Consider the following 25,812-nt stretch of genomic DNA (forward strand, 5'->3'; position numbering starts at 1 on the left):
TTCGCTGAGCCATGTTTCCGTGAAAACAAAGACACAGCAGTCTCTAATCTCACGCTGTGTGGCCTGCTGGAGTCGGATGTAATCCAGTTTGTTATCCAGGGAGCAGACGTTGGATAAGATGATGGACGGTAGAGCCGGCCGGCTAGGGTTTGTTTTTAGCCTAGCACAGACTCCCGCCCGCTTGCCGTGCTTCCGCTTCCTCGCGCAACGCTTCCGATGTCTCCACCTCCGTCCGCCGGCATCAGGCAACGCCGAGGCTTCGAGGCCTGGTTCGCGGAGCAAGCCGAGTTCACGCAGCGTTTCCCGCAGCCCCTCCTGGATGTCGTCAACTAGGTTATTTAGGTTGAAAAGTGTCTGGCTGTTGTATGCACGAACACCGACACCAGTTGCGACGTTATCCATACATAGTGCAAAATAAGCACGCTACACACAAAAACGTAAACAATAAACAATGCAGCACCAGTTTTGGCTCCGGAGTGGCCGCTGCGTGCTACTGCCGCGCCGCCATCTTGATGGTTTGGTGAAGCCGTCGGAACATTTGATGCCCTGCCATGTCGCCTAAACATGCGAAGTCGAATGGCAAAACAACCGAATGCGTGGCTGCTAGCGTTCCTGCGAATAACAGCACTGCTAGTGGAGCACCATTCGGCTTTACTGGTGGAACTAAAAGTCAGCTTTTTTGACGATGTGAATAAAAAGCTGGACGGACTACAGAAGGCATCGGACAACCATGGTGAGCGCCTAGAATCTTTGGAGGAAAGCGCCAAAACGCTCGACCAGCGCCTTGCTAAAGTGGAGGATACCTGTGAGACACTACAGGTCACTAATGAAAAGCTGAAGGCTAAGTTATCGGACATGGAGTCGAGAAACAGACACTGCAATGTCCGCCTTATCGGCCTTGAGGAAGGGATTGAGGGTCCACAACCCTCACAGTTGTCGCAATTTTCTCCAATCATGTTCAATTCTTTCAAATGATCTCTCCTTACATGTTCCTTAAGTATTTACAGATGAGTTGGATTCTTCCATCCAAACTATAGGCTACCTACAGCTAACCACCAAAGCAATCACAAGGTTTTTGATTGGGCATCCTCATTGCAACCAATTTCACTTAGCTGCTAAATAGCAGCTGTTGAATAGCTGATGACACTGTACAGCTCTTGTGGTGGGCTTGTAGATAAACACTATTTCATAAGGATTTGGTCAGATGATGACAAAGGTTTCTACGGAATAATATAGGAAGACTAGTGAGGATGCAAATTTTGTGCAACTTATTGCAAACATTTTCTACAACTTTTTGTAGAGATTTAGACATTAATATCTCATAGACCTTATCATTTCCTTTTAAACTTTACATGTTTAAGTGTCCAGTGAACTGTACCCTACCAATCAAAACCATCAGTCAGATTAAATTTCCAGTAATTTCTATTGCAGCAGTACCAATGCAACATCTCACCAACCAAATAACGGTGTACTAGGGAACTGCTCTGTATCTATCTGGAAACTATTCTGCATAAATAGCATATTATCATACTGGTACTTACTGAGTGATATGCAATGCTGAATCTAATCTAACTTCATTGTGTCCAGGTAGATTCCAGAGGAAGTCCTGAACAGGTTTCGTAAAAGGTTCACATTAAAGTAATTTAGAAAAGGGGAGCAGTGACAGTTTCATGCTTTTAAAGCCCTTAAATGTAATTTCTTCCCACAAAATCCAACCTATTTCTAGACAAGTAATTCCTTTTTTAAAGCAGTTACTCAGAAAACTTTACAGTGCATTTTCAAAGTTTGAAATGAGTGGGTGTGCAAGGTCAAAGAGAAGGTAAGCTGGGCTTTAGATGCTTTTTCTCATAGTGTGCTTTATCGAATAGTGGCCATGGATAAAATGACTTTTTAAAACAGGCACAGAGCATTTAAAATAGCTGAAAGAAAATCATATATACATTTTAAAGAAATGTTATATATGTGTCCCCCTAAGACCTGAACTCTTTCATGGCATGTATTTGTAATTTCTCTTTGCTATTTGGGCTGATTGGGACCAAAACAAAGAATTGCCTGATTATTTTTTTTTTTTTTACCTCATTTTTGTTTCTGAGAAAAATGAGATCCACATATGTGGACATTGATTTTAAATTTCGACAGAACAGTAGCAGTATAATGTGCTCGTAAGTGGATATCAGGGCCTTGTAAAGCAACATTTAATATTTTGGTCTAGACAACCCAAAATGTGATGTCCACATATGTGGACGCCAGGTCCTTCGAGGGTATAGTACAGTTCACATAAAGCACTTTATCCTCTGCCTCTAATGTGTTTTCTTCATGTGTCTGCTGAAGAGTACCCCACCTTTTCTTGTAGCAGACACGTGAGCTTTGCAGGGTTTTTTTAAGGAAAGAAAAAAGAAAGCAAATAATAAAAAACAGTTTTTCATCACTTTAGACGTCATGTACTCTTTTTTTAATAGCTTTTCATTTGAAACCATGGACATTTGACAAATGGTAGGTGTTTAGGTAGTGTATACAATAAATAAGGTGTACAGTAATTGTGTGTTTCCAGGAAGTTCTTTTTTGGGTGGTGGTGGTGGTGAGGTGGGGGGGTATAAAAACAAACCAAAAAAATCAATAAAAACACATTTTAATGGGTAATAGGAGAGTGAACAGAGACAGACAACTTGGACAAAAAACACACAAAGCTTATTGTAGACAAAGCAGCAATTTGTGGCAGGTGATTTGCTTTCAGTGGAGTTCAGCTCTCTTCAAATTAGCACCCTGAGTTTCCCAGCCATTGTTTGCTCCTTCAGTTTCCCTTGTTTACAGAGAGATTGTATTGCATTGTTATTCAGCTGCCTGGACACTGATTTCCTCAAGCACATTTTGATTGGTTTTCTAAAATTGTACATAATTTGTATTCATTAACTTGTGATTACCAAAGGAAGAATGGAGGGTGTTGAAAGCAATATTAACAGCTGAATAGCAATATCAAGGTAACCTTTTGTTAAAGTGGTCACTATCCAATCAGAAAGCTTTATGGTAATAAGAAAGGGCTACAGGAGGAGCTCACATTAAAGCAAGAGCAGCAGGTATCACACTGCTGTTGTTCCTTTGTATTCCACAGATAGATGCGTGTGTGTGTGTAGCACCTCCATTCAGGTAATATCAGTATAAAGTATCTATATGAATACTTAATTTTTTTTTTTTACATGTGACGTATAAACTATATATTTGAGGACACTGTACTCATTATTTTGACCAGCTACTAGCGACTATTTTAAAAAGGAACAGTATGTTTAAACTAAGCCGCTCTCAGTTGAGAACAGGATTTTACCTCAGCTGCCCGCCCTGGCTCTCTGTGTTCTTGTTATGGGCTGCAGTTTTCTTGAGCCCAGGTAAGTACACAGACTGAATTACATGAATCTACCTATGCATGTATAAATGGTAAATATGGTGTATTTATCTACTGCATAATACTGTTTTAGAAAAACTAACATTAAGTAAGGCATATTTTTATGGACAGTAATTGAGACCTTCACATCTATTCTCTATTGAAGTCTGCTGAGACATAGAGCTCAGTGGTGTTAGTTTTCCATGTTACCATGGCGCCCGGGCTGTCCAATCAGAGATTACGTTTGGAGATGATTGTTGACTCCCTAATGTTCCTGGGACTCACATATGTGCAACGTTTGTGTGTGTGTGTGTGTGTGTGTGTGTGTGTGTGTGTTTTTCCTTTTTTAGGGTGCGGCTCTTATACTGGGCAGCTCTTCTTATTTTGACTGAGAAGTATATTTAAAGTTTATTTTATTTTACTATAGACAAACAGAATTATCTGAAATGTAGTTTATGTACTTTTTCCCACTAAGCACTTACACTTGTGGTCAGAAGTTCACATACACTCATTATGGGTATGAATATCATGGTAATTTGTTTTGGCTTTTTAATGATTTATTTGAACTCTTCTATTTCTGGGTTGTAATGATTATATAGCATGCACCTTTAAGAATTTGTGTTGAGGGGGGGGGGGATTTCTGTAGCCCACACAGGGTCAAACATACACATACAGGGTCAAATATATTCATACATTCACTTAAATCTTTTATTAAGTGGTGCTGAAGGCTCTAAAGTGTACTTTAACTAGCAAGGCCAAGCCCTACTAACTTCTCAGTAGTGATCATTATTGACAATGACTGGTGGTTTCTCTTTGCCTACATAAAACATGTTTGGCATCACTCATTGGACTGACAAATATCATGAATTATGAGAAAGTCCAAGGAACTCAATTAAGATCTGAATTTACAGAAATTTGGAAGGTCTCTTGGAGACATTTCTAAACAATTACAGATTCCAGGATCATCAGTTCAAACAATTGTACATAAGTACGAGGTATACAAGTGTGTCATCCAGGGGTGACGCAGCATGAACTGGAAGCTGCTGGAACGCCACTGTCATTTGGCCAGAATGATAAGGTGTGTTTGAAGGAGTAAAGGTGGGGCTTTTAAACCTAAAAACACTATACCAGCTGTCAAGCATGCTGCATCATGCTCTTGGGCTGTTTTGCTGCCAGTGCCATACAATACAGAAAGGGGATGGAGTAATGAAAAATAACCATCTTCAGATTCTTCAACTCAAATCAACAGATGATTGAAACTTCGACAGAAGCATGACAATGTTCCCACACACACATCAAAACTGATTTTGAAATGGATAAAGCAGGCTGAAATCAAGCTTCTGGAACAGCTTTGCCAAAGCCCCGACCTTAACCCTATTGAATATTTGTGGACTATGATTAAAAGCAAAGTCCATTTAAGTTGCCAGGAAACAAACATAAATAGACTACAGATTCTAGATAAAATCACAGATAAATTTTTGGGATTTCATCTAGAAAAAGGGGGGTTTTTTTGCGGGTTTTTGTTTGTTTGTTTGTTTTCACCTTTTGCAGCTAATTCAAAATGTTTGCATACCACAAAAGCCAGTTTTTCTTGTTGAGCTTGAAAATGCTGGCCTTGTGACAGAGCCAATACAATGATGCAAAGCTCTTTGAGATTAGTTTTGCCAAGAACAGCATAGAGTTACTTATTCTCTGAATCTCATTTTTCTTCTGGAGGGCTGCTTTAAAAAAAAATGTAACCAGTCTTAAATATTTCTTAATTTAATTTGTCCAAGTGCTTTTCATATCCCTTTGTGATATTTGGCTAAAACAATTATGTTTTCGTACTCAGCCTTCCTTTAACAAAATATCCTGAATCATTAGATGTGGAGACTGTAAACTGTGGCCCAGTAAGTGTGAAAATAGGATATTTATCACTGACAACAAAAATAAGGATTAGATTAGAATCAGTATGTGTGTAATTAATTTATTTTTACTTACAACTGGCACGGCTGTAATTAAACAGCTAGCCGAAATTTCTTAATTCTTTATTTATTGCAAAACAATAGACATGGAGGAGGCTCTGATGAGAAATCAATCAAATACAGTTGATACACGAGATGATAAAATAATAAGAATATGTAAACATATCTATGTAAACCTTTGGGAATGTAGATATTACTAAGAATAGGGTTTGTTGCAAAGATTCCACAGGAGATGGATAGAGGATGTAGTATGTAAGTTTTGTTCTAGATTGTCAAATATAGATGTTCTGCATTGTTTTTTTTCCCTGTTAAAATTGTTAATATGTCTCTTGGGCAGGTGGAGGGATGGGGAGTAGTGGCAGCCTTGAAAGACAGAGAGTGACCTGGTGTCTTTCCAAAGTTGTGTAGCTGCTGCACAGAATGAAGTAGGGTGATCAGAGCTAACTAGCATATTTTGTACACAATATGGTAATATTTCTGATATGAATCTAGATATAACCTTTTTTTTTTCAAGTGAGTTCTGTGAAGTACTTGGTGTTTGATTCCACAAGTTGGCACCTGATGATGATGATGATGATGATGAAGCTCAGTTCTCATTTAGTTTTTAGGGGTTTTTTGTGTTTTTTTTTGAGGAACAGATGTTTATTAGTTCTCAAGATGCAGAAGCAAGATCCGGGACGATAACTGCAAAATTAAGTTTTGACTGGATGGATGATTTGAGTTGCAGATATTCCAGAAAATGTCTGCTTCTCATGCCATTGCCTCTTGATGAAGTAGGAGAATGAGAGCAGGATATTAATTTGAGAAATATGTTGCAGATGTGTGATACATTTTCCATACAGTGTACATCAAATGTTAGAGTAGAAATAGATGGTGCAACCTGTCAGTTATTGTTGCTGTTAATGTTTTGAAACAATGCTGTTTGGGTGTCTGACGGGAGCATGATTGATCTGAAACTAAGATGTCTTTACAGACTCTTTGATCTCTGACTTATCTGATGATTTAAGACGTCTCCATGATGAAAATGATTAAAAACATAGTGCTTCTTGTCCTCTTTTGTTTTTGTTTGATTGTTTTGCGTTTTTGTTTTTTGTTTTTTGGTTGTTTTTTTTTTGGGGGGGGGGGGGGGGGTTGTCTGTTTAATTCTTGTTGTCTTTTAATTCTTGTTGTCTTGTTTTTCTTGTAGTATTTAGGAATTATACGGTTGGCAGCAGGACGAGTTGAGATAACTGAATATAATTTATTTTTAGAAGATATTGATGTTTTAACAATTGGAATTCAGCCTGTGATGAATAGTGGTAGATTGATCCAATGCTCAAGGTCATCATTTATTATTTTAAGTAGTGGAGTGAAACTGAGTCCAACCAGCATTGACAGCCAAAGGAAGGCATTGATGCCTGAGTATGTGATGTGACCTGTGCATTATGGGATTGGTAGTGTATTGTCTGCTACATTCCAACTGTGACTGTATAGGAGGAGAGAAGATTTATTTCAGTAAATTGAGTAATCAGAGATTTTTTTGGGGGGGGGGATTCAGAAAGCTCTATCGTCTAATGCACTACCTTATGATGTTTATTTAATGTTTGCATTCCTTTGACGCAAGTGTTCTGAATGTTTTAAGATCTGGGATACACGCAAGGCTTGCAGGTGACATCCAAGGGCCCACAGACCATCCGTAAGGCAGAGGGAGAGAGTGTGACCTTGGGATGCAGCTACAAACCAAGCCCTCGTGACACTGGGGAACTTGACATTGAATGGTCTGTGATCAGTCCAGACACCACACAGAAAGATCAAATGGTAAGAAGTAATGTGAGATCGACCCAGACAATGCTATCTATAAAATGCATACAGGATGAATTTATTAAATTGCAGTATTCAGAAGTTTAGTTATTTTATGCCATTTCAAATGTTTGGAAACATTTGGTAATATTTTGGGTCTATGTACCAGGTATTTTTGAGAATATGTTCTTTGGGACAGATTGTTCCAGTTAAAAAAATCTACAGTTAAATAGTTCCACTGTTTGCTTATTATTCGTTAACTCTTTCAGATTTTCTTTCATGTTAAAGTTGAGTCATGCCTATATTTTCGCATGTCAATCTGACCGGCTGTAGCACTCAATAAAAAAGACTGGCATGCCCTTCACTGAAGCACATTGAATGTTGTCTCCATTTTCCCATTAAATTATTAGTAAGTCACAAATGCATTTCCAATAATAGCATCTGAAATTGTTAGCAAATGATTTGAACACGAAGGTCCATGAAATGAAAGAGTTCAACATCTCTCACCATACTCAAACAAAGGTTCTGAATACAGCTAAGCGAGCTTATTAATGTTGCTGTTCCTGTTACTCATCACCACAGCAGATCATCTGTTTGAATCTCTTCCTGCCCTCTACAACCTTACCAGCCACTTGCAAATCTTCTCTCACCACACCCATAAACCTCCTCTTTGGCCTTTTTCTTTTCCTGTCACATGACAGCTCCCGCTTCAACATGCTTATCCCAGCATACCGGGTCTCGTTCCTCTTCACATTTCCAAACCAGCTCAATCTTGCCTCTCTTACTCCGTCCCGCATCTGTCAATCTCACCTGAGCTGTTGCTCTGATATACTCGCTCTTAATCCTGCTTATCATTTTCAGCCCCAATGCAAATCTTTGCAATCTTTAACTCGGCTGTCACCATCTCTGATCCACATAGGAGAGCTGTGTTAACTACCATCTTGTACACCATCCCTTTTGGTAGCCTTTTGTCATTAATCACTCTATTCACCACAAACTGCATGCACCCCTAATTAGGTGTCAAAAAAACCACTTCGCAAAACAATCCCTAAATCTTTTAATCTATTCGGATTTCACATCGTCTTTTTCTATTCTAAATCTCATGTGGTGCACAGTCTAAACTAATGTTCGTTCAAGGAGACTGGAGAGTTGATGAACTCTCACTACCTTTTAATTTCACAGGAATTAGTTGTTTATCCCATTTGCCTTTTAAATTAAACAAGTCATTAGTGTTTAAGACTCGGGAGAACGTTTTTTCCCCCTTTCATCTCTCCCTATGCAAAGTCGATGCAACGATTGACTAGATCTACTATGTATAATGTACCAATATTAAACACATTGTAAAATTGTGGTCTAAGTCAAAATTGAATGTGATATATTGTAGTTTAACGTATAAAGTAGTAGAGGCTTTGCTCCTAATTGTAAACTAGTAGACCTATTTATGCACATTTCCAGCTTCATCTCTTTATTCTTGTTCTTTACTAGGGGGTGGTTTTTGCATAATTCACAGTTCAAAATAATCATCATTTATCCTCTTCTGGGCTTTGGTACTGATTTTAGTTCTGTCTAAAAAAAGCAGTTTTAGTTTCTGTCTCTTTGAGCTCATTCTTCCTTTTTGCCAGCTTTCTTCTGACTGCCTGACAAAGGTTTGAACAGCTGGCAGATGGAGCTGGATCTAGAACTGTGACTGAAATGATGGATATCTTTTTTGACTGACATCATACATAGCCAAGAGTAGAAAAAATGTGGAGCACATATTGCATGACTTTTGTGTGTGTGTCTTATAGAGGGTACTTTTACTCAGTGACCTCATCACTTTTGCCATGTTTAGTGAAAAAAAAGGAAACATCTGAAAATAAGGAACAAACAATAGGTCCTCTGTAAAGAACTTACAACCAGCTAATGAGCACACAACTCTAATATCTGACCAAAAAGTGTATATAGATATGTTCATGTGTGATCAAACAATTTTTCTTGCAAATGGGAAAAATCCTGTCATCCATATAAAACCAAAACCTGAAAGCATTAATTTTGAGTTGTTTCTCTTTTTGATGATGTGCAGATACACTACACTTGGTTCTTGGTTAAATGAGGAAAAAAATCTAACTGCATTTCCATTTCTTACTAACTAGTTATTATGCCTTTTGGTGCTTGGCAGGTTTTTTTTGTTTTTTTTTTTGCTGCTCCCTGCTGTTGCTGGAAATGAGACTGATGAGTGTTGTGAAACTGAGCCACAGTAAACGTGCTTTAAAAGTAAAACACTGAACTAAAAGAGATTTTTAGAGACCCTCTGAGGCCCAGATTTGGTGGTAATTCAACCAACCACTCATGGTACATTTAATTTAAGAAGACTGCATGTAACATTAACACCATTTCAGTCAATTGCTGAATTACGCTTATATTTGTCTTTATTTTTTCCATCAGCTTGTATCCTATACCAGTGGCACTAAGTACTTCTTTGGTAACCATGCATTTGAAAAAGAGCTCAGCTTTGCTGCTGGTGATCCCTCGATGGGTGACGCTTCACTGTCGATTGCTCTGCTGTCACCTGCTCACACCGCTACCTACCAATGTAAAGTGAAGAAAGCACCTGGAGTGGACATGCACAAGATGTCACTGGTGGTAATGGGTAAGACCAGGCTTTAGGTTGCGTCTCGCTGCATTATTTATGTCCATCACCTTTCCAAAATGCAGTGTTCTTGGTGTTTAGTACTTCAGGAGGCACCTTTTCTATTTAAGACTTGTCATGTCATAGTGTGATTGAGGATGGAGAATGCTAGTGATATGGTGCAACAGAGGCAGGTGATCCTCTGCGGTGACCCCCTAAAGGGAGCAACCAAAAGAAGTAGTAGTAAGAAAAAATTATTCATCTGATGACAAGTGAGTCCCTAAATTTGTGTTAAATGGGCCGATTTGATCTAGTGCTTCAACCATTTAATCTGCAATAAAGTTTCCCTGCTTTGTTAGAACATGCATTTTACTCCTTTTTATAACGCATTACAAAACCGATCGCTTAGAACTCATCATTTTTTAGAGTCCAGTAATCAATTGCGGGATAGTGAATACTTGCATGATTGAATTACACAATCTGAAATGAAGGTTCACTTACTAGCTTTCTCTGGACATCAGTCTTCATCAGTAGATGGAGTTTGCTGCGAATAGGCCGGTGTGTTTGCAATTTTACAAATGGAAATGAATGAACTGAAGGAAGATGGCTTTGTCTAAAACTAATGACACTTCACTAAGAGCCATTTGTCAGTGTACTGAATCTTAAAGTTTGCCAGTTGGGAAAAGGAACTTACTTAGTCAATCTCATCTATTTTGAAGACTGAGCAGTAACTGCGGTGGAGGACAGTCACCTCGCTGCCAGACTTACAGTTGAGTATGGTATTAAATAATGTGTCTCATAATGGAGCAGGTAATTGATGCAGTCCAACTCCCTCAGAAGTCCTTTAGAACCTACATCCAAAAGTCTAAACTGAGAGTGTACACCGTATTGTACAACTGTAGTGATGAAACATTCTTCAAAAAATACAAGTTTGCAAGCAATCTCGCAGCTAGGTCTCGGGATAGGAAGGAAATAACATCATTATTGTTTTGCAGTAATGTTTCAATTTAATAAAACATTTTTTGGGTTTAAAATGACCTGAAGAACATAATCTATCCAACCTGGGACCAAATTACCCACCTATATCTACCACAGCCTGAGTTATTTCTCCAATATTTTCCAAGAAGCATTTAAGTGTTCTAAAATTCGAGATAACATCACCTCCCTCCTCAATGAAACATACACATTGTTAAATAAATATCCATACCACACTCTTATATGTCAGTAGATAACCCATAGCTATTTTCTTGCTGACAGCAACACAAGGCAGTCCTGAGAGCCAGCAATTCATTTTATAGATTAGACTCCTTGTGCGATCGTGTATAGCATAAGTCGTTTGAAAAAAAAAATATCTGGAGAAATTGGGGGACAGATTTTTGTAAATCTTCTTTCACTATCTAAATTGTGCAAATGTGCAACATGCTCAGAGTATTGTGTAACATTTTCAGTCTCACCCTAATGGGTAGCAATTTCGACCCTCTCACATCTCTTCACAACAAGATGGCATTGGTGTCTAAATTGTTCAGCCTTGCCATCATTAGCCATCAAGCTTTAACTCCATAAGGATTTGAAACATTAATTTGTCTTGGAGATGTGCTTTTTTGGGGTGATCCATAGATTTTATAGCATATCTGAGTTGGAAAACAAAAACAAGAAAACCCTCTGTATTGTTTGTATATGTAGCAAAACTCAGTCAAAAAGGTTCCCCCTTTTTCATCCTAAAGCTATAAAGCTGTGCTGTTTTATTTCTTTTTCTTTTCCCTTTCCTTTGAAGGGGAAAGAATTAGAATGGAAATGGCAATGGAAAATTATCCATTTGTTGTATGATTTCAGCGAAGCCGTCTGTACCTAAGTGCTGGGTGGAGGGAGGGGAACTGATTGGCAATCCTGTGTCTCTGCACTGCGAGTCTGCAAAAGGCTCCACTCCTTTAAAATACACATGGAGGAGAGAAAGAGCTGGCTCGATCGCTGATGGAGCCGCACAGAGTAAGTGTGACCTCTGCTGATGTCACAATGATACTGCACATCAAAGAGAATACGTGCATGCTCGAGAGTCTATGTATGTGTATATGCGTGTGTTGGAGGTTTGGAGGGGTGGGGGGTGGGTGCCTTGGGACTGAGGCACTGTATCATTTGATGCTGTGTGAGCAAAAACTCAATGAAAATCATTTTCTTTGTGAGCGTCTATTATTTGCTAACTTTGTCACCTTTTTTCCAAAAAAAATACATTTTTTTTCATTGATTGCTTACATGGCAAAACTCCTGGGTGGCAATATTTGATAATAACATAAACCCTGAAGTTTTTAAAGCAAGACTATTATAATGGTAGCATTTTACCATGTTACTTGCATTTCTCCACATTAGTTCTCACTCTACAACTAGAAACATTTCCTTGTTCTTCCCAAACATATTTACTGCAAACTACATTGATCAGTGCCTTATATAAGCAGGGAACAACAAACACACTGCTTGCATGCATACGTAATGAATATCTGCTCCAAACCTCCATACTAATGAGCTTCATGTTTTTAGTTTTTTCATGTAGAGATGGCAGTTTGATCAATTTTCATTTGAGCGCCTTATAATGTACAGTATGTATACCCTGAATTAATCTATGCTTGTTGGCACGTGCTCATTTTCCCAGACAGTGTGACCGGAGAGCTGAAAATCAGCAACCACTCAGAGAGCTTTGCAGGGATCTACCTTTGTGAAGCAAACAATGCTGTTGGAGTAGAAAGCTGCACGCTGAACCTGAAAGCCAACAAACGTAAGAAAGCACGCTCACACAGACTGCTTGTGTTCACATGCATGACGGATGACGCACACATCAGATCATGAAAGACGTGGATGTTCGAGTTCATCCTCTTAAATCTCCTCTCTTTGTAGCTGTGCCAAAATCTCCTCTTTGCTGTGCTTTTCACACACTGTAACATTAGTGTGACGTTCCTTTTATGCTGTCTAACGATGATGGGAGAGGGACGCTTTCCGTGAGAAGAAAAACATTTATTCGCTGAAAGTTTTAGCCTTCTGTTTTTCATCGCTAACTTTTTCTGGTGTTAAATCACACAAGTGTAAAGTTATGATAATTCTGCTGCCAGCAGGTCTGCAGACCCTGTTGGCTTTCTACAATGCAGATGAAACAAAGCAAAAGCTATGTCAAAAAAAATATGTGGACTAATTAAATACAAGCAGAAACGCTAACCAATTTTAAGTGAGATGCCTTAAATGAGGGCAATCTATGTACAGTAATACATCTAAACAAGACAGATATGAGGGGTGTAGCAGAGCAGTCTCACAGGCAATGAATCTGTTGACAGTGAGTGCACCAGTGGGAAGTACAGTCTGTGTTACAGCCTGCCAGTACAGATGAGATCATCATTTAGTTTAAGACTCACACAACCATCTGCATCCGTTGGATCCATAGCACGAGTTTCTCTTTGGGCCTTGTGATCTTTGGAGCAGGCCCCAATGCATCTCGTCAGGTCCAGAGCCCCTTGAATAAGTGCTTAGATGTTAAGCTTCGAGCAGTGAATCATTCATAGTCATTCATTTTTATTCCAAGTGCAGGCTTCTGTCCTACACAAGAAGTGTCAACCCTTAGGCTCGTGGCCCTCAACCAAGGATTTGCAGCATAATTAGTGGCATATTATGGAATAAATGCAGGTAGAAACAGTATAAAACTAGCAGTTTTTAACTGCCAGGAAATATATTATTATACATTCATGCTTTTACATCCAAGTCTCAGGAAACCTACGTGTAGTTTTCATTGGACTATTGGCAATGGGGATATAATTTAAAGCACAACCGTGTTCTCCAGTAAACTTGAGATCAAAAATTTCCTGATCTGATAACAGCACTCAAAATCTGACAGGCATTGATGTCCCAGCATGATCTGACAATGTTTCAGTGTGCAATAATGAAACATCCATGATATGGCTTTGAGGTGTTTTGGGCCCATTGTCCTGCTGCAATATGAATCCTTCTCCACAAAGAGTGCCAACCACAGGCTGATGCATGCCACGTAGCATATCTCTATGAAAACTGGAGTGGTACTTCTTCTTGGTCAGGGTGAAAGTAAAATCACCCTACTATCATTCACTGTGAGCTTGATACACTGCAGTATCATTCTTTCCCCTGTTTGTCTCCTTTCACACACCTGTCTGCTAACACTACAAATCTCAAGCATCCACCATAAAATCCGGATATATTTCATCCCACACCAGGAGTTGTTTCTCCTCCTGAGAGGTGGACTGCTACTTAATGTATTGATCTTTGGATGGTGTGCTTACTTTCGGTGTGCCTGATCATGCTTTGAATACAACTGTTGCACTTTCTGCAAAGGATTCTTGAGTACCATGCACCGTCACCTTAGAAACCTTCCGCTTATCCATTATTTGCCACAGAGAGAGAGCCCTTCTGTGTTTAGAATAATAATTTGACTTGACTTTTTCTTAGCTATGCTAAAATACTGCTACAGTTAAACAGAGTCAGCAATATTCTGCTGGAAACCCAAGGGATTGCCATGTTTATAACAGGTGAGCGATGGCTGTAAGTTAATTTACTTGAAAAAGCTTCTCATGAGTATATCAAGTATATCAGCCAAGCACTTTGCATGTGTTAGTGTGTGAAAGGAGAGATGTGTTGGAAAGCATTTTGTAGAGCAGGAGTGATATGCAAGTTCAAACCATTTACTCAAGAAAATCAGAAATTCATAAACCATTTTCAAGTACAGACAGACACAGACAGAGTGAGGCCCATAAGTAATTGGATAACATCACAGTTTAGCCTCTGGTGTACAGAGGCACAGTTCAAATCAATCAAGATGTGACTGAACTGTAGACTTTCCGCTTGGAAAGGGGTTTAACAAAAGTATGACAATTAACTGTTTAGAAATTACAGTTTTTATACTTTTATTTCTTTGAAACAAGATGTTAAAACAGAACTTCAGGATGAATAATTTAATGTTTTTCATACTTATTTTGCAGCTCCAAACAGAGCTGCTGTGATAGTTGGCACCATTGTTGGTTCCCTGCTCCTCATCTTTATCTTCCTGGTCTTTGTTGTGCTTCTGTACTGGAAGTTGAGCAGCAGACGTCGCTATGAGAAGGAATTTTCCAATGACATCAGGTACAGTGCAGATGCAGCAGTGCATTTTAAGATGATGATGATGGGCAGATAACTTACTTTCCTAAACTTCAGCTTCTATTAGTGCTGAATTTTACCGGCGTGCTGTGAACATTTGGATAGTACATTGTGTGATGTACGTTTTTTTTTTTTTTTTAAATCAAAACCATGACACCAACGGCAGAGCTTTAACAGGCAGAGAGGCAATTAAACTGTAAGATATTAAACAACACACATCAAAGCCATTCAGATAAGAATAGAATATAAATCCCAGATATCAATTAAAACCAAACAGGAAACATGCAAATACAACAAAAGTATAGGGGGGGAAAATGACATGACACTCCATGTGGTAACATATCTCTTCTGCACCAGAGCTTTTTTAAAAAAAAAAAAATGTTATGATTCTTTTTTTTGTAATTTAAGTGTTTATCGAAGTTATGCATAAAATAAAATGTACAGTATTTGATGGCTTCCTTTGTTCTAAGACTCATAGACAGTAGTCTGGATGACCGCCATCACTTCAAGTACTTTTCCTTCACGCAGATATGAAAACAAGAGAAAGAAAAGGAACAAACAGAACACAACACACAAACAAAGAAACATGTGTACGGATAGATACAGTTTGTAACTATATACATCCAGAGACATGGCAATTGAAAAGCCAACACACTCAGTAGCAGATGGTGACATAGCATTAGTACATGTTATTATAGAAAACAAACAAAATAAACAAACATTTAAACAACCATTCCTTCAATGATGAATATCAGCGATATCAGGCCTTATAGAACTCATATATAGCGGAGCCATTTTCCCCAGTGTTTTACAAATTTCTCATACTCAAAATTCACTAAAAAAGCAATCTTTTCCATCTTATAAATCTCAAAAGTTACATCAAAGTTACATCAGTCCAGCTATTTAATGTTGCTGGATCCTGTGTTAGCCACCTTTTGGTCAGTGCCTTTTTACTTGCAGCTAGCAGCACACCAAGTAAGTATTTATCTATACCCTTTATGTCTGAGGGTACATACCCTAAAAATATGGAGTTGAAATCAAAGGGTAAATATGTACTAAATATGTTTTGCATCACTTTATGGACTTCTCTCCAGTAGTTCTTAATATTCTTACAATCCCAAAATATATGATAGTGGTGTGCTGTTTCGTAGCCACAGTTTCTCCAACATTCACAACTTCCATCATCATAATTCCTTCCACATATGTGATTTTGTACTTTTCCAATATAAAGAACAAATGTTTTGGCATTCCTCTTCTGTAATTGCCAGACCTCCATCTTTCTTCTATCTTTCCTTTATATACTTTGTTGAATAATTGCTGAGATCATGAGGACTTTTGTATATTTGTGAGATTACACCTTTCTTAATATCGGACTTATAAGCATTTACAAAGAGTTGGATAAATGCCCTCGCTGGCTATTTGGTTTTTAATGTTTCGAGTATAGAACTTTCTTAACTGTAAGTATCTATAGTGATCTTGGTTTTCTAAATGAAACGTTTGCTTTAAAGTTTGGAAACTCATAATTTCATCTTCCTTTACAATATCACATATCGATGTAATTCCTTTATCTATCCAGTTTTTAAAACTAGGGTCTATTTGATTTGGTGTGAATTCCGAATCATATGCACACCATTTTAATATTTTTATATCCTTCTCCAGCTTATTTTCCTTTACCACCATTTTCCAAACCCCTAGCGTGGCCTTTACCCAAGGATTTCTTATTTTGGAAATGGAGTCCTGTAGATTTCTATCTGCTAGAACTGCCTGCATATGCATATTGGTTATTGTTTTGCATTCAATTTCCTTCCATGCCGCTACATATGAGGGATCGCACCAGTGCAACACTGCCCTGATCATTGCTGAAGTATAGTATTTTTTTAAACATGGTAGGCCCCAGCCGCCGTACTCTTTGGGCAGTTGCAATGTTTTGTATCGTATTCTGGGTCATTTCCCTTGTCATATAAATCTAGAGATCGTTTTATCCCATTCAATAGAATCTTTTTGATTGATCTGGAGTGGGAGGGTCTGAAACAAATATAAACATCTTGGTAAAACATTAATTTTGATGGTTTCTATTCTAGAGCTTATGCTCAGACATGGGATATGATTCCATTTTGTAAGGTCGTCTTTGACTCTTTGATATAAATGGTTGTAATTTTTGTCATATAGTTTTTTTTGTATCTTTAGTAAGTGTTACCTTCAGGTATTTAATTGAGTCTGTGTTTCATTTCAGTGGATGTGCTTGTTTGAGCTTTTCAGATGGACTATAATTGTAGGGAAGGGCCTCAGTTTTACTTAGATTCAATTTATATCCTGTTATTCGGCCAGTGTTTTTAAGACAGTTCATTACCTCCGGCAGAGACTCCTCAGGTGTTTTTAGGAATAAGAGAACATCATCGGCATAGCATGCTACTTTATGTTCCACCTCATTTATTGTAACACCCACGATTTTTCTGTTTTGCCTTATATATTGGGCTAGTGGCTCCAGAAATATAGCAAAGAGAAGAGGAGACCAGGCACAGCCTTGTCTCACTCCCCTCTCCAATGTTAGAGGTTGACCATTAATCCTAAACCTTGCAGTCGGGTTATCATACAATGCAAAATGTTATGATTCAATTCCTGTTCTCCACATTCATCACTACAATGCCGATTTTTTTTTCCCAACACCTTAAATTAAGGTGTACACATGCTGACCTTATAACTTTTAAAACATACAGAACTGCAGGGGATACCACAAGTGTCTGGAGCAGTTTCTCAGATCTGTCTTTGAAATATCCTCCACGCTACACCATTAAATTTTTATTTATTTTTTTAAATAGCAAACTTTAATGCTCAATCTTTTGCAATTTTGTATTTGTGATTTAGTAGCTTAGGGGACTACATATTCAATTGTGTTCTGCAGCCTTTTGTAATTATAATTTAGAGAGCTTTAATTTTGGAAGGAATGTCAGACTTCCTATTTGATATAGAGAAAGCCTGACAAAGTGCAAGGTAATGTGATTTAAAAGTACTGTTTTACTACTAAAATAAAAACAGAGAAACATGTGGAACATGGTTGCATTTTTCAAGCAAAAGCTTTTAAAATAATATTCTTTGCTTTATGGAGGATCAGTACATAAGATCACCGACTTCTGCACCCTAATTATAGCTTAGGGTAAAGACTAGAAAGAAAAATTTTATTCCATTGATTGCCTTTTTTTTGTGGCAGATCATAAATGGATAGCTATTGAAAGAAAAAAAATGTTATAGCAGTGAGTACTGGTGTATATAATGTTTAAATCCCCAGTATGCCAAACACAATTTGTCTGTAAGCACACAGATATTTTACTGAGTGAGAGAAAAATCAGGCACAGTCCACTAGATGTGGTGTGACAGCTTCTTTTCTGTTCTTATATTTGAGACAGGTGGCCCAGCTTGCGCCCAGCTTTGCGAATGCCAGTTTTAAGGGGAATTTTGGTAGATGTGAATTCTTTCTAACACAAAAGGATGTATTTTAGCCCAAAGTCTGATCAAGGTTTATGTAAACATATGTGTTATTTTAGATATCACCACTGTTAGAGGTTATATTTTGTAGGTAATATACAATCCACAGAATTGCATTAAGGTTTGGACAGTCAAAACACAAAAATTGTCTTCAGCAAATCCCAAGGTCTCCAGTGGGGGTAAGATCCAGACTCCATGGTGGTAAAATCCATGTATGAAAATAATGCTTTCTGAATCACTCATTCACAATTTCACCTCAGCGAATCCAAATTCGGGGGGGGGTAAAACAAACCACAACTTGACGTAGAACTGTTTTCATGGGTGACAGTCGTGCGTTTGGCCCATTTCTGCACAACCTGCTGGATTTCTTTACTGTTTTTGCTTTTATCTTACCTGATAGCCTAAAGGCTTTCGGGTAGAAAGCCCCGAAGGCTAACTTCCCCCGCTATTAGCGTCAGTCAATCCTACCTCCAAATACATCATTTCACTGGCTTGAAAAGATTTTGTAAAACTTTGCCATCCTCTGTAACTCTCTGCAGATTTCAAAAGCAGAGGATGTTCAAAGTGCATAATGTAAGGCAGTATTAAACACTGGCATGTAAACCATCTAAAAGCACTTTTAAAGAAAAGCAAATTATTTAAAGAAAAATAAAATGTGTCCCACAAATATTGAAATAAATATGCAGAGAATGGAGTTCAATACATCCATCCATTTTTTGCTTATCCATTCAGTGTCATTCATACTCCTGTTTAGAATCATCTAACCCTATTGACTGCATGTATTTAGATAGTGGGAAGAAGCCTGAGTACTCAGAGAGAGCCAGTGCAGATACAGGAAAAAATGTGAACTCCACACAGAAAGGCCTCAGCCAGATGGTGGATTCAAACCCAGAACCTTATTGCTGTGAGGCAACAGCCTGGAAAATGCTTGCTAAGATTTTTCTCAGCATATTGTCCAATATATTGAAGGATACGCTAATTTCCCTGTCTACAACATTTTAGTGGGATTCAAATCTGGACTTAAACCCGGCCATTCCATAACCCTCCATTCCTTCTTTCTAAGACCTTCCTTGGTGGACTTGTTAGCCTGTTTTGGATCATTATCCTAAGGTCCAGCTCCAGCTTTTGGACAGATGGCCTCACATCATCTTTAAGCAGTCTTTGATGATGCAGAATTCATGGCTAAATCAATGACTGCAAGCTGTCTGTTCCCTGAGGCAACAGAACAACTCCAAATCATAACAGCAACATGCTTCACAGTTTGTACAAAGTCCCTTTCCAGAAAAGCTGCCTTTGGTCTGCGTCAAACATGTCTGCTGTTTAAAATACTTTGGAGCTATTTTTAAATCCCATGAAAGACTCACAGGCATCAACAATGTCTTTACGCAAGGCCTTAGAGAGCTCTTCAGATCTTGGCACGATGACACCATATACCTCAGCAGCAGAGAGAACACCATGCCCTTGATGTCAGAGGTTTAAATAAGACAGGTAACTCTCTTCTAACGCGTTTACATTTCAAATACATCAACCATGCACAGGATGTATGTATTTTTTCACATTATTACCTATGTAATTCCTGTTACATTTTCTTGGGGGGGGGGGGGGGGGGGGGTTTTGTACTTTGGCAGGAATGTTCAAAAAAGGCTTTGATGTCACTTCTGGTAGGCCAGACCATACAGTTTTCAACAGTATGGTTGGAAATGGGGGCAAGTTTTGAAAGTTTTAATCCAAATCTTGTTTGTTGTCGCTACCTCTAATTTTCCCATTAATTACATTTTTTAACCTACAGTAGACCTCTGCAAATTGCGAATCCTCTCGTTTTTTAGCCTTTTTTTGTGAAAATATTTTCATGGTTTAAAAATCCACATGTGAGAAAATCCAATTTGTTCATTTCTGGGTCATTATTTTTAGTGGAGTTTTCTCCCCTGCCCCTGGAACAGTGAAAACTGTGTAACTAGTTAAAAAGGGCATGTGGGACACCAAGCGCAGTGCTACTCTAGGGGCAACGTTCTGCAGATGACCTCATGTTCTGACATCTCTGAAAGGATTTCTCCTGTTGCAAATAAACATTGTCTCACCAAAAAGACAAAAAAAAAGAAAGAAAGAAAGAAATGTTGGAGTTGTGGTTCATATGCAGTTGAAAACAGCCCACATGCTTTCAAAGTAGACATTGAAACGAGTGCAGTGTCAGTGTGGGAGGACAGTGTTGTGCACAGGAGACAGAAGCACTTCAAGCCACAATACTTATACACGGTTTTCCATATCTGTGACATACTGAGGTTCAACACGTTTCACATGAACAAGTCATCAGAGAGAAATGCTAATAGATGGAAAATGGCAAAGCTCTAATAACTTGAGTGATGGCAACTATAGTTAATGTCAAATCCACTGGGTACTTGAGTTTTCTGGATAAAAAGTAAAGAAAGCAGCTTGAAAAGTTCAGATTAGTCACAGGGAGAATCATATCAATTAAAATAGTGACTCAGCTCTCCATCATGGCCAAAACATGGGAGATGTAGCATTTCACACTGAATCAAAGCACTGGGAGCACTGCTGCTGGACAGATACTTATGACTACAGTGATCCTATAACTGAGGATGAAATTGGTAGATTGAACAGTGTGACTTAAACTTGAAAGCAACAGTTGCTTATTTAGACATCAAGCAAATATCACGCAAAACCGTCATGCATTTGGAGTCAATCTACCTGACAAAAATACACGTCAACCTATTTATCGGCCTGCAGGGGGCTGAAGCCTGTCCAAGTTGACTCATTTGATCCAGGCTTAACATAAATAATCCTAGATGAAATAATCCAGGCTTCAGTGTGTAAAGCAGTGTTACATTAATTACAGCAGCTATAAAGAAGTCATTTTAAAAAGAAACAAACCCTTTGTATAAAGATTTTTTTTTTAAAACATCAAAAAATATTATAATTATACATTATTATGCAGGAAGAATGAAAATGAATAGAAGCACAGAAGAAAACAATAGGTATGAATCCATTAATAACCTGCAGCTAATTCTGTATGCAGGTTAACAGTTTTCAAATCAGCCTTTATATAAATTATGAGCGAAATGGTTTCACTAGTAGAATAAAGTAGGTGTGGGAATACCTTGGAAATAAGATACTAATTAGAGTTTAATTAAACTAGTACACATTCAGGTCAGGGCAGTTTTTTTTCCCCTCATAGGATGCTACACCCAACACACCCAAGAGCCAAACTTGCCCAATTTTTCCATTTCTGCTAAACCAGGATAAGTTTATTCCCTTTACCGACAAAAACATGAGTCCTTGGCTGGCACAGGAGAGAAGAAAATTCCGAATTCGATAGGTGTAGGATGTTTTCTTTGACAGAAAAGCAGATTCCAGCTGGTATTTCAAAGTTACATAAATGCAGAATGCAAAGTAGCTAAGCTTGGAAGCTGGCAGTGTTGACGAGGAGAGATTGTATGCTTCTGTATGCTGTTGTCAGTGTTTGCTGGTTGAAACCACCACCAGAGTGAATGTTATGCTTTAGTAGAAGAGGAGAAAGTTAAAGCAAGGTCTGCTGTGAAAGTAGGGACCCCTGGGAAGAGCCTCCAAACAGGCAAAAACAACAAAGATCTCTGCTTTTACCTACAGGGAAACATTATTTTGCTCGGTAAATAGTGTATGTCCAGTGTGTGTGTGTGTGTGTGTGTGTGTGTGTGTGTGTGTGTGTGTGTGTAACAAATATATAGAAGGCAACTAAAAAATAAGACTGCTATTTTTCATAAATACCACAATGTGTTTAAAGTGGGCTGTACTAAAACACTTTACATTTTTATCCCATTATTTCTTCCAAAATGTTTTCATTCCTTTTATTTTTGATGAATGCAGAGATATAACTGTTCATATCCTTCACAATAAGCATAACCCAAACCACTGACAGTAATGTAGGTTACATTACTACTTTAGCCACTAACCTTATAAGCCTAAACAAATGTTGAGGAGATTAAAAAGCTAGTATTTGCAGCATTGCCTCTTATATATTTTAACGCTGATATTTCAAACTGAAACAACACACTGAGCTTGCCAGTGTTTCCAAATAGAAATAAATCAATTTAGGATCCCAGCACAAAAACTGTTCAGTAATAATGCTAACAGCCCTCCTTTCCAGAGCACTGCATTTGCTAAATCCAATGGCAATATTATTGTTCTGTTCTGATAAGAGAGGAGCCTTCATGTGCAGTGTTTTGTTCTTTGTAGCTGCTGCTACACTGGAGCTGGTTAATCTATGGCTCGATGTGCTTGCTCTTGTAAAACTACTGACATACTAAACATATTGGAATATGACAATTCTGATATGTTAAAAGCCTTCAAGGTTAAATACAAAAGCTGTAGAACATTCCAACATAGACATCTATAGTTTTTCGTTCCATGTTGGTTTTTGAGCTATGATATGCAGACTGCTCCAAAGTCTACACTTGCTGTTCTATCCATCTGTTTTGAAAGTACAGCCAGACCAACAACTTGTGTTGATTTGTTTTGGGCCAGCAAAAAAGCCAGTATTTAATGATTCTAGTGGAGTATTGGTTTGGACTTTATTATTGTTCACAGGTGGTCCTTTCTGAAGGAAATAATGTCTGAAAGTTCATTTGATGCAGTGGCTTTCTCCTTTGAACGTAAAGTTAGTGAGAATTTGGTTGGATGGGGGCATATTCGCCCAAATAATAAGCTTATCCTGAAAATAAAGCTAGATTCATACTATGAAAGCTTAGCAGTTAAAGTGGATCTACAATCCATGCATCCATTCATTCTCTGCCAATTCTCTAATTCAGTGTTGCAGGAGGGCTGGAGCCTATATCAGCTGCCGCTGGGTAAGAAGCAAGGCAAGGCAAGGCAAGTTTATTTGTATAGCACAATTTAACAACAAGGAGATTCAAAGTGCTTTACAGAGACATTAGAAACAAGAACAAATAAAAAGCATGATTTAAAATTGATTAAAACAAGCAAATAAACTAACTAATTAACAAACAAACAAACAACAGTATATAAAATCAAAACAGATAAAATCAGAACAGTAGATAAAATCAGTAGTTAAATGTAAGTTTTGAAATTTAAGCTTAAAGTGTGGATTTGGTGCTTTATTCAAATGCAGCTGAGAACAGGTGAGTCTTCAACCTGGATTTAAATAAACTGAGTGTTTCAGCTGATCTGAGGCTTTCTGGGAGTTTGTTCCAGATATAAGGAGCATAAAAGCTGAATGCAGCTTCTCCGTGTCTGGTTCTGACTCTGGGAACTGATAAAAGACCGGATCCAGATGACCTGAGGGATCTGGATGGTTCATACTGGGTCAGGAGGTCATTGATGTATTTTGGTCCTAAACCATTCAGAGCTTTATAGGCCAGCATCAGAACTTTAAAGTCTATCCTCTGACGGACAGGCAGCCAGTGTAAGGACCTCAGAGCTGGACTGATGTGGTCCACTTTTTTGGTCTTAGTGAGGACTCGAGCAGCAGAGTTCTGAATGAGCTGTAGTTGTCTGACTGATTTTTTAGGTAGACCTGTAAAGATGCTGTTACAGTAATCAAGCCTACTAAAGATGAATGCATGGACTAGTTTTTCCAGGTCCTGTTGAGACATCAGATCTTTTATCCTTGATATATTCTTGAGGTGATAGTAAGCTGACTTTGTTATTGTCTTAATGTGTTTTTCTAAGTTTAGGTCTGCATCCATCACTACACCCAAATTTCTCGCCTGGTTTGTGGTTTTTAGATGTATAGATTGAAGTTCTCTGGTGACCTGTAATCGTTTTTCTTTGGCGCCAAAGACTATTACCTCAGTTTTGTTTTTGTTTAGCTGGAGAAAATTGTGGCACAACCAGTCATTGATTTCCTCAATGCATTTACCAAGAGCCTGTACAGGGCCTCGGTCTCCTGGTGACATTGTGATATATATTTGTGTGTCATCTGCATAGCTGTGATAGTTTATTTTGTTGTTGTTTATAATCTGTGCCAGTGGGAGCATGTAGATGTTAAACAGAAGGGGTCCCAAGATGGAACCTTGGGGAACTCCACATGTGATACTTGTCTGCTCAGATGTGAAGTTACCTATTGATACAAAGTATTTCCTGTTTTCTACGTATGTTTTGAACCAGTTTAGTACAGTTCCTGAAAGACCTGTCCAGTTCTCCAGTCGTTTGAGTAATATGTTGTGGTCAACTGTATCAAATGCTGCACTGAGATCCAGTAAAACTAAGACTGACATTTTTCCACTGTCTGTGTTCAGACATATGTCATTAAACACTTTGGTCAGAGCAGTTTCAGTGCTGTGGTTCTGTCTAAAACCTGACTGGAAGGCATCGTAGCAATTATTCTGTTTTAAGAAGTAACTGAGCTGTTGAGAAACTGCTTTTTCAATGATCTTACTTAAAAACGGGAGATTTGAGATCGGCCTGTAGTTGTTCATTTGTGTCTTGTCAAGATTGTCCTTTTTCAGTATAGGTTTGATTACAGCAGTTTTTAGTGATTCTGGAAACACACCTGATAATAAAGAAAAGTTGACGATCTGTAACAGGTCTGACTCTAAAGTCTTTGAGACCTTTTTGAAAAAACTTGTTGGCAGGACATCTAAACAGCAGGAGGAGGAGTTCAGTTGACCTAAGATGTCCTCCAGGGGACAAGCAGGGGAAAGGCACTCTGAAGTCAGAGTACCCAGAGAGAACCTCCCCTATACAGCCAGAAAATATTTTACAAACAGTATTTTTTGTAAAAGCCAGATTGCTTATTTGTTGCCAGTTAGAGGACTCTTATAACTCTCTTCTGTTTTGGACTAATTACAGTAACAAACCAAACATGTTAAACTGTAACTTCAAATAGATTTTAGTATTTCAGTTCAAATAATCACCCGTTTTTGCCCAGCTTCTGCATTTACTGTCTGTAGAGATGCTCCTTTAACTCCCTCTATTCCACTTTTATGTCAAACAGGGAGGACGCGCCACCTCCTGACAGCCGCCCCGTCAGCCGTCACACAAGCCAGAGCGCCAGTCAGCTCCCACAGGTCACTTATTGCCCGGTTGATGGCACTGAGGTGATGTCGTTGAATGAGGGACTCAGCCACACTCCTTCCAGCACCAGCCATGGACACAGGCCGGTCAAACACACACCAGCAGAGTATAACAGCAAATATGGATATGCAGTGTGACACTCAGAGCGAGCTCAATTAAAGAGAAGTTTCAGGACAGTTTGAAAACTTGAAACTGAAAATGTGCAATAGTGGCAGTCCTGCCGAGACTTTAATTAACTAAATTCAAAGCTATGCACTGTGAGCAGTCTATGATAACATTGTTCAATGTGATTGCTTTAAGATAATCTTAGTAAAAGGAAGTTCTGTTATTTGATTGGCTTGGATATATTAGATTGTATCCTTCAACATTTAGGTGGATGTCCATAAAGCAGATCATCAAAATATGTAGCTATAAAAAAGCATTAATTCAAG

General features: G+C 38.4%; 1 protein-coding gene across 1 annotated transcript; it reads left to right on the forward strand.

The window, feature by feature from the left end:
- Window positions 1-2,946: 2,946 nt before the first annotated feature.
- On the forward strand, window positions 2,947-25,784 carry vsig8a (V-set and immunoglobulin domain containing 8a). The gene is made up of 7 exons (XM_085281198.1): window positions 2,947-3,380; window positions 6,962-7,137; window positions 9,544-9,748; window positions 11,561-11,713; window positions 12,372-12,494; window positions 14,713-14,854; window positions 25,302-25,784. The coding sequence occupies exons 1-7, from the start codon at window positions 3,278-3,280 to the stop codon at window positions 25,516-25,518; spliced, it is 1,119 nt and encodes a 372-aa protein (XP_085137324.1). The 5' UTR covers window positions 2,947-3,277; the 3' UTR covers window positions 25,519-25,784.
- The last annotated feature ends 28 nt before the right edge of the window (window positions 25,785-25,812 follow it).

This window comes from Mchenga conophoros, linkage group LG7, assembly GCF_057382185.1.
Source record: "Mchenga conophoros isolate Kocher_MC1m ecotype Shallow Benthic linkage group LG7, M_conophoros_male_GT1.1, whole genome shotgun sequence".
NCBI lineage: Eukaryota > Metazoa > Chordata > Actinopteri > Cichliformes > Cichlidae > Mchenga > Mchenga conophoros.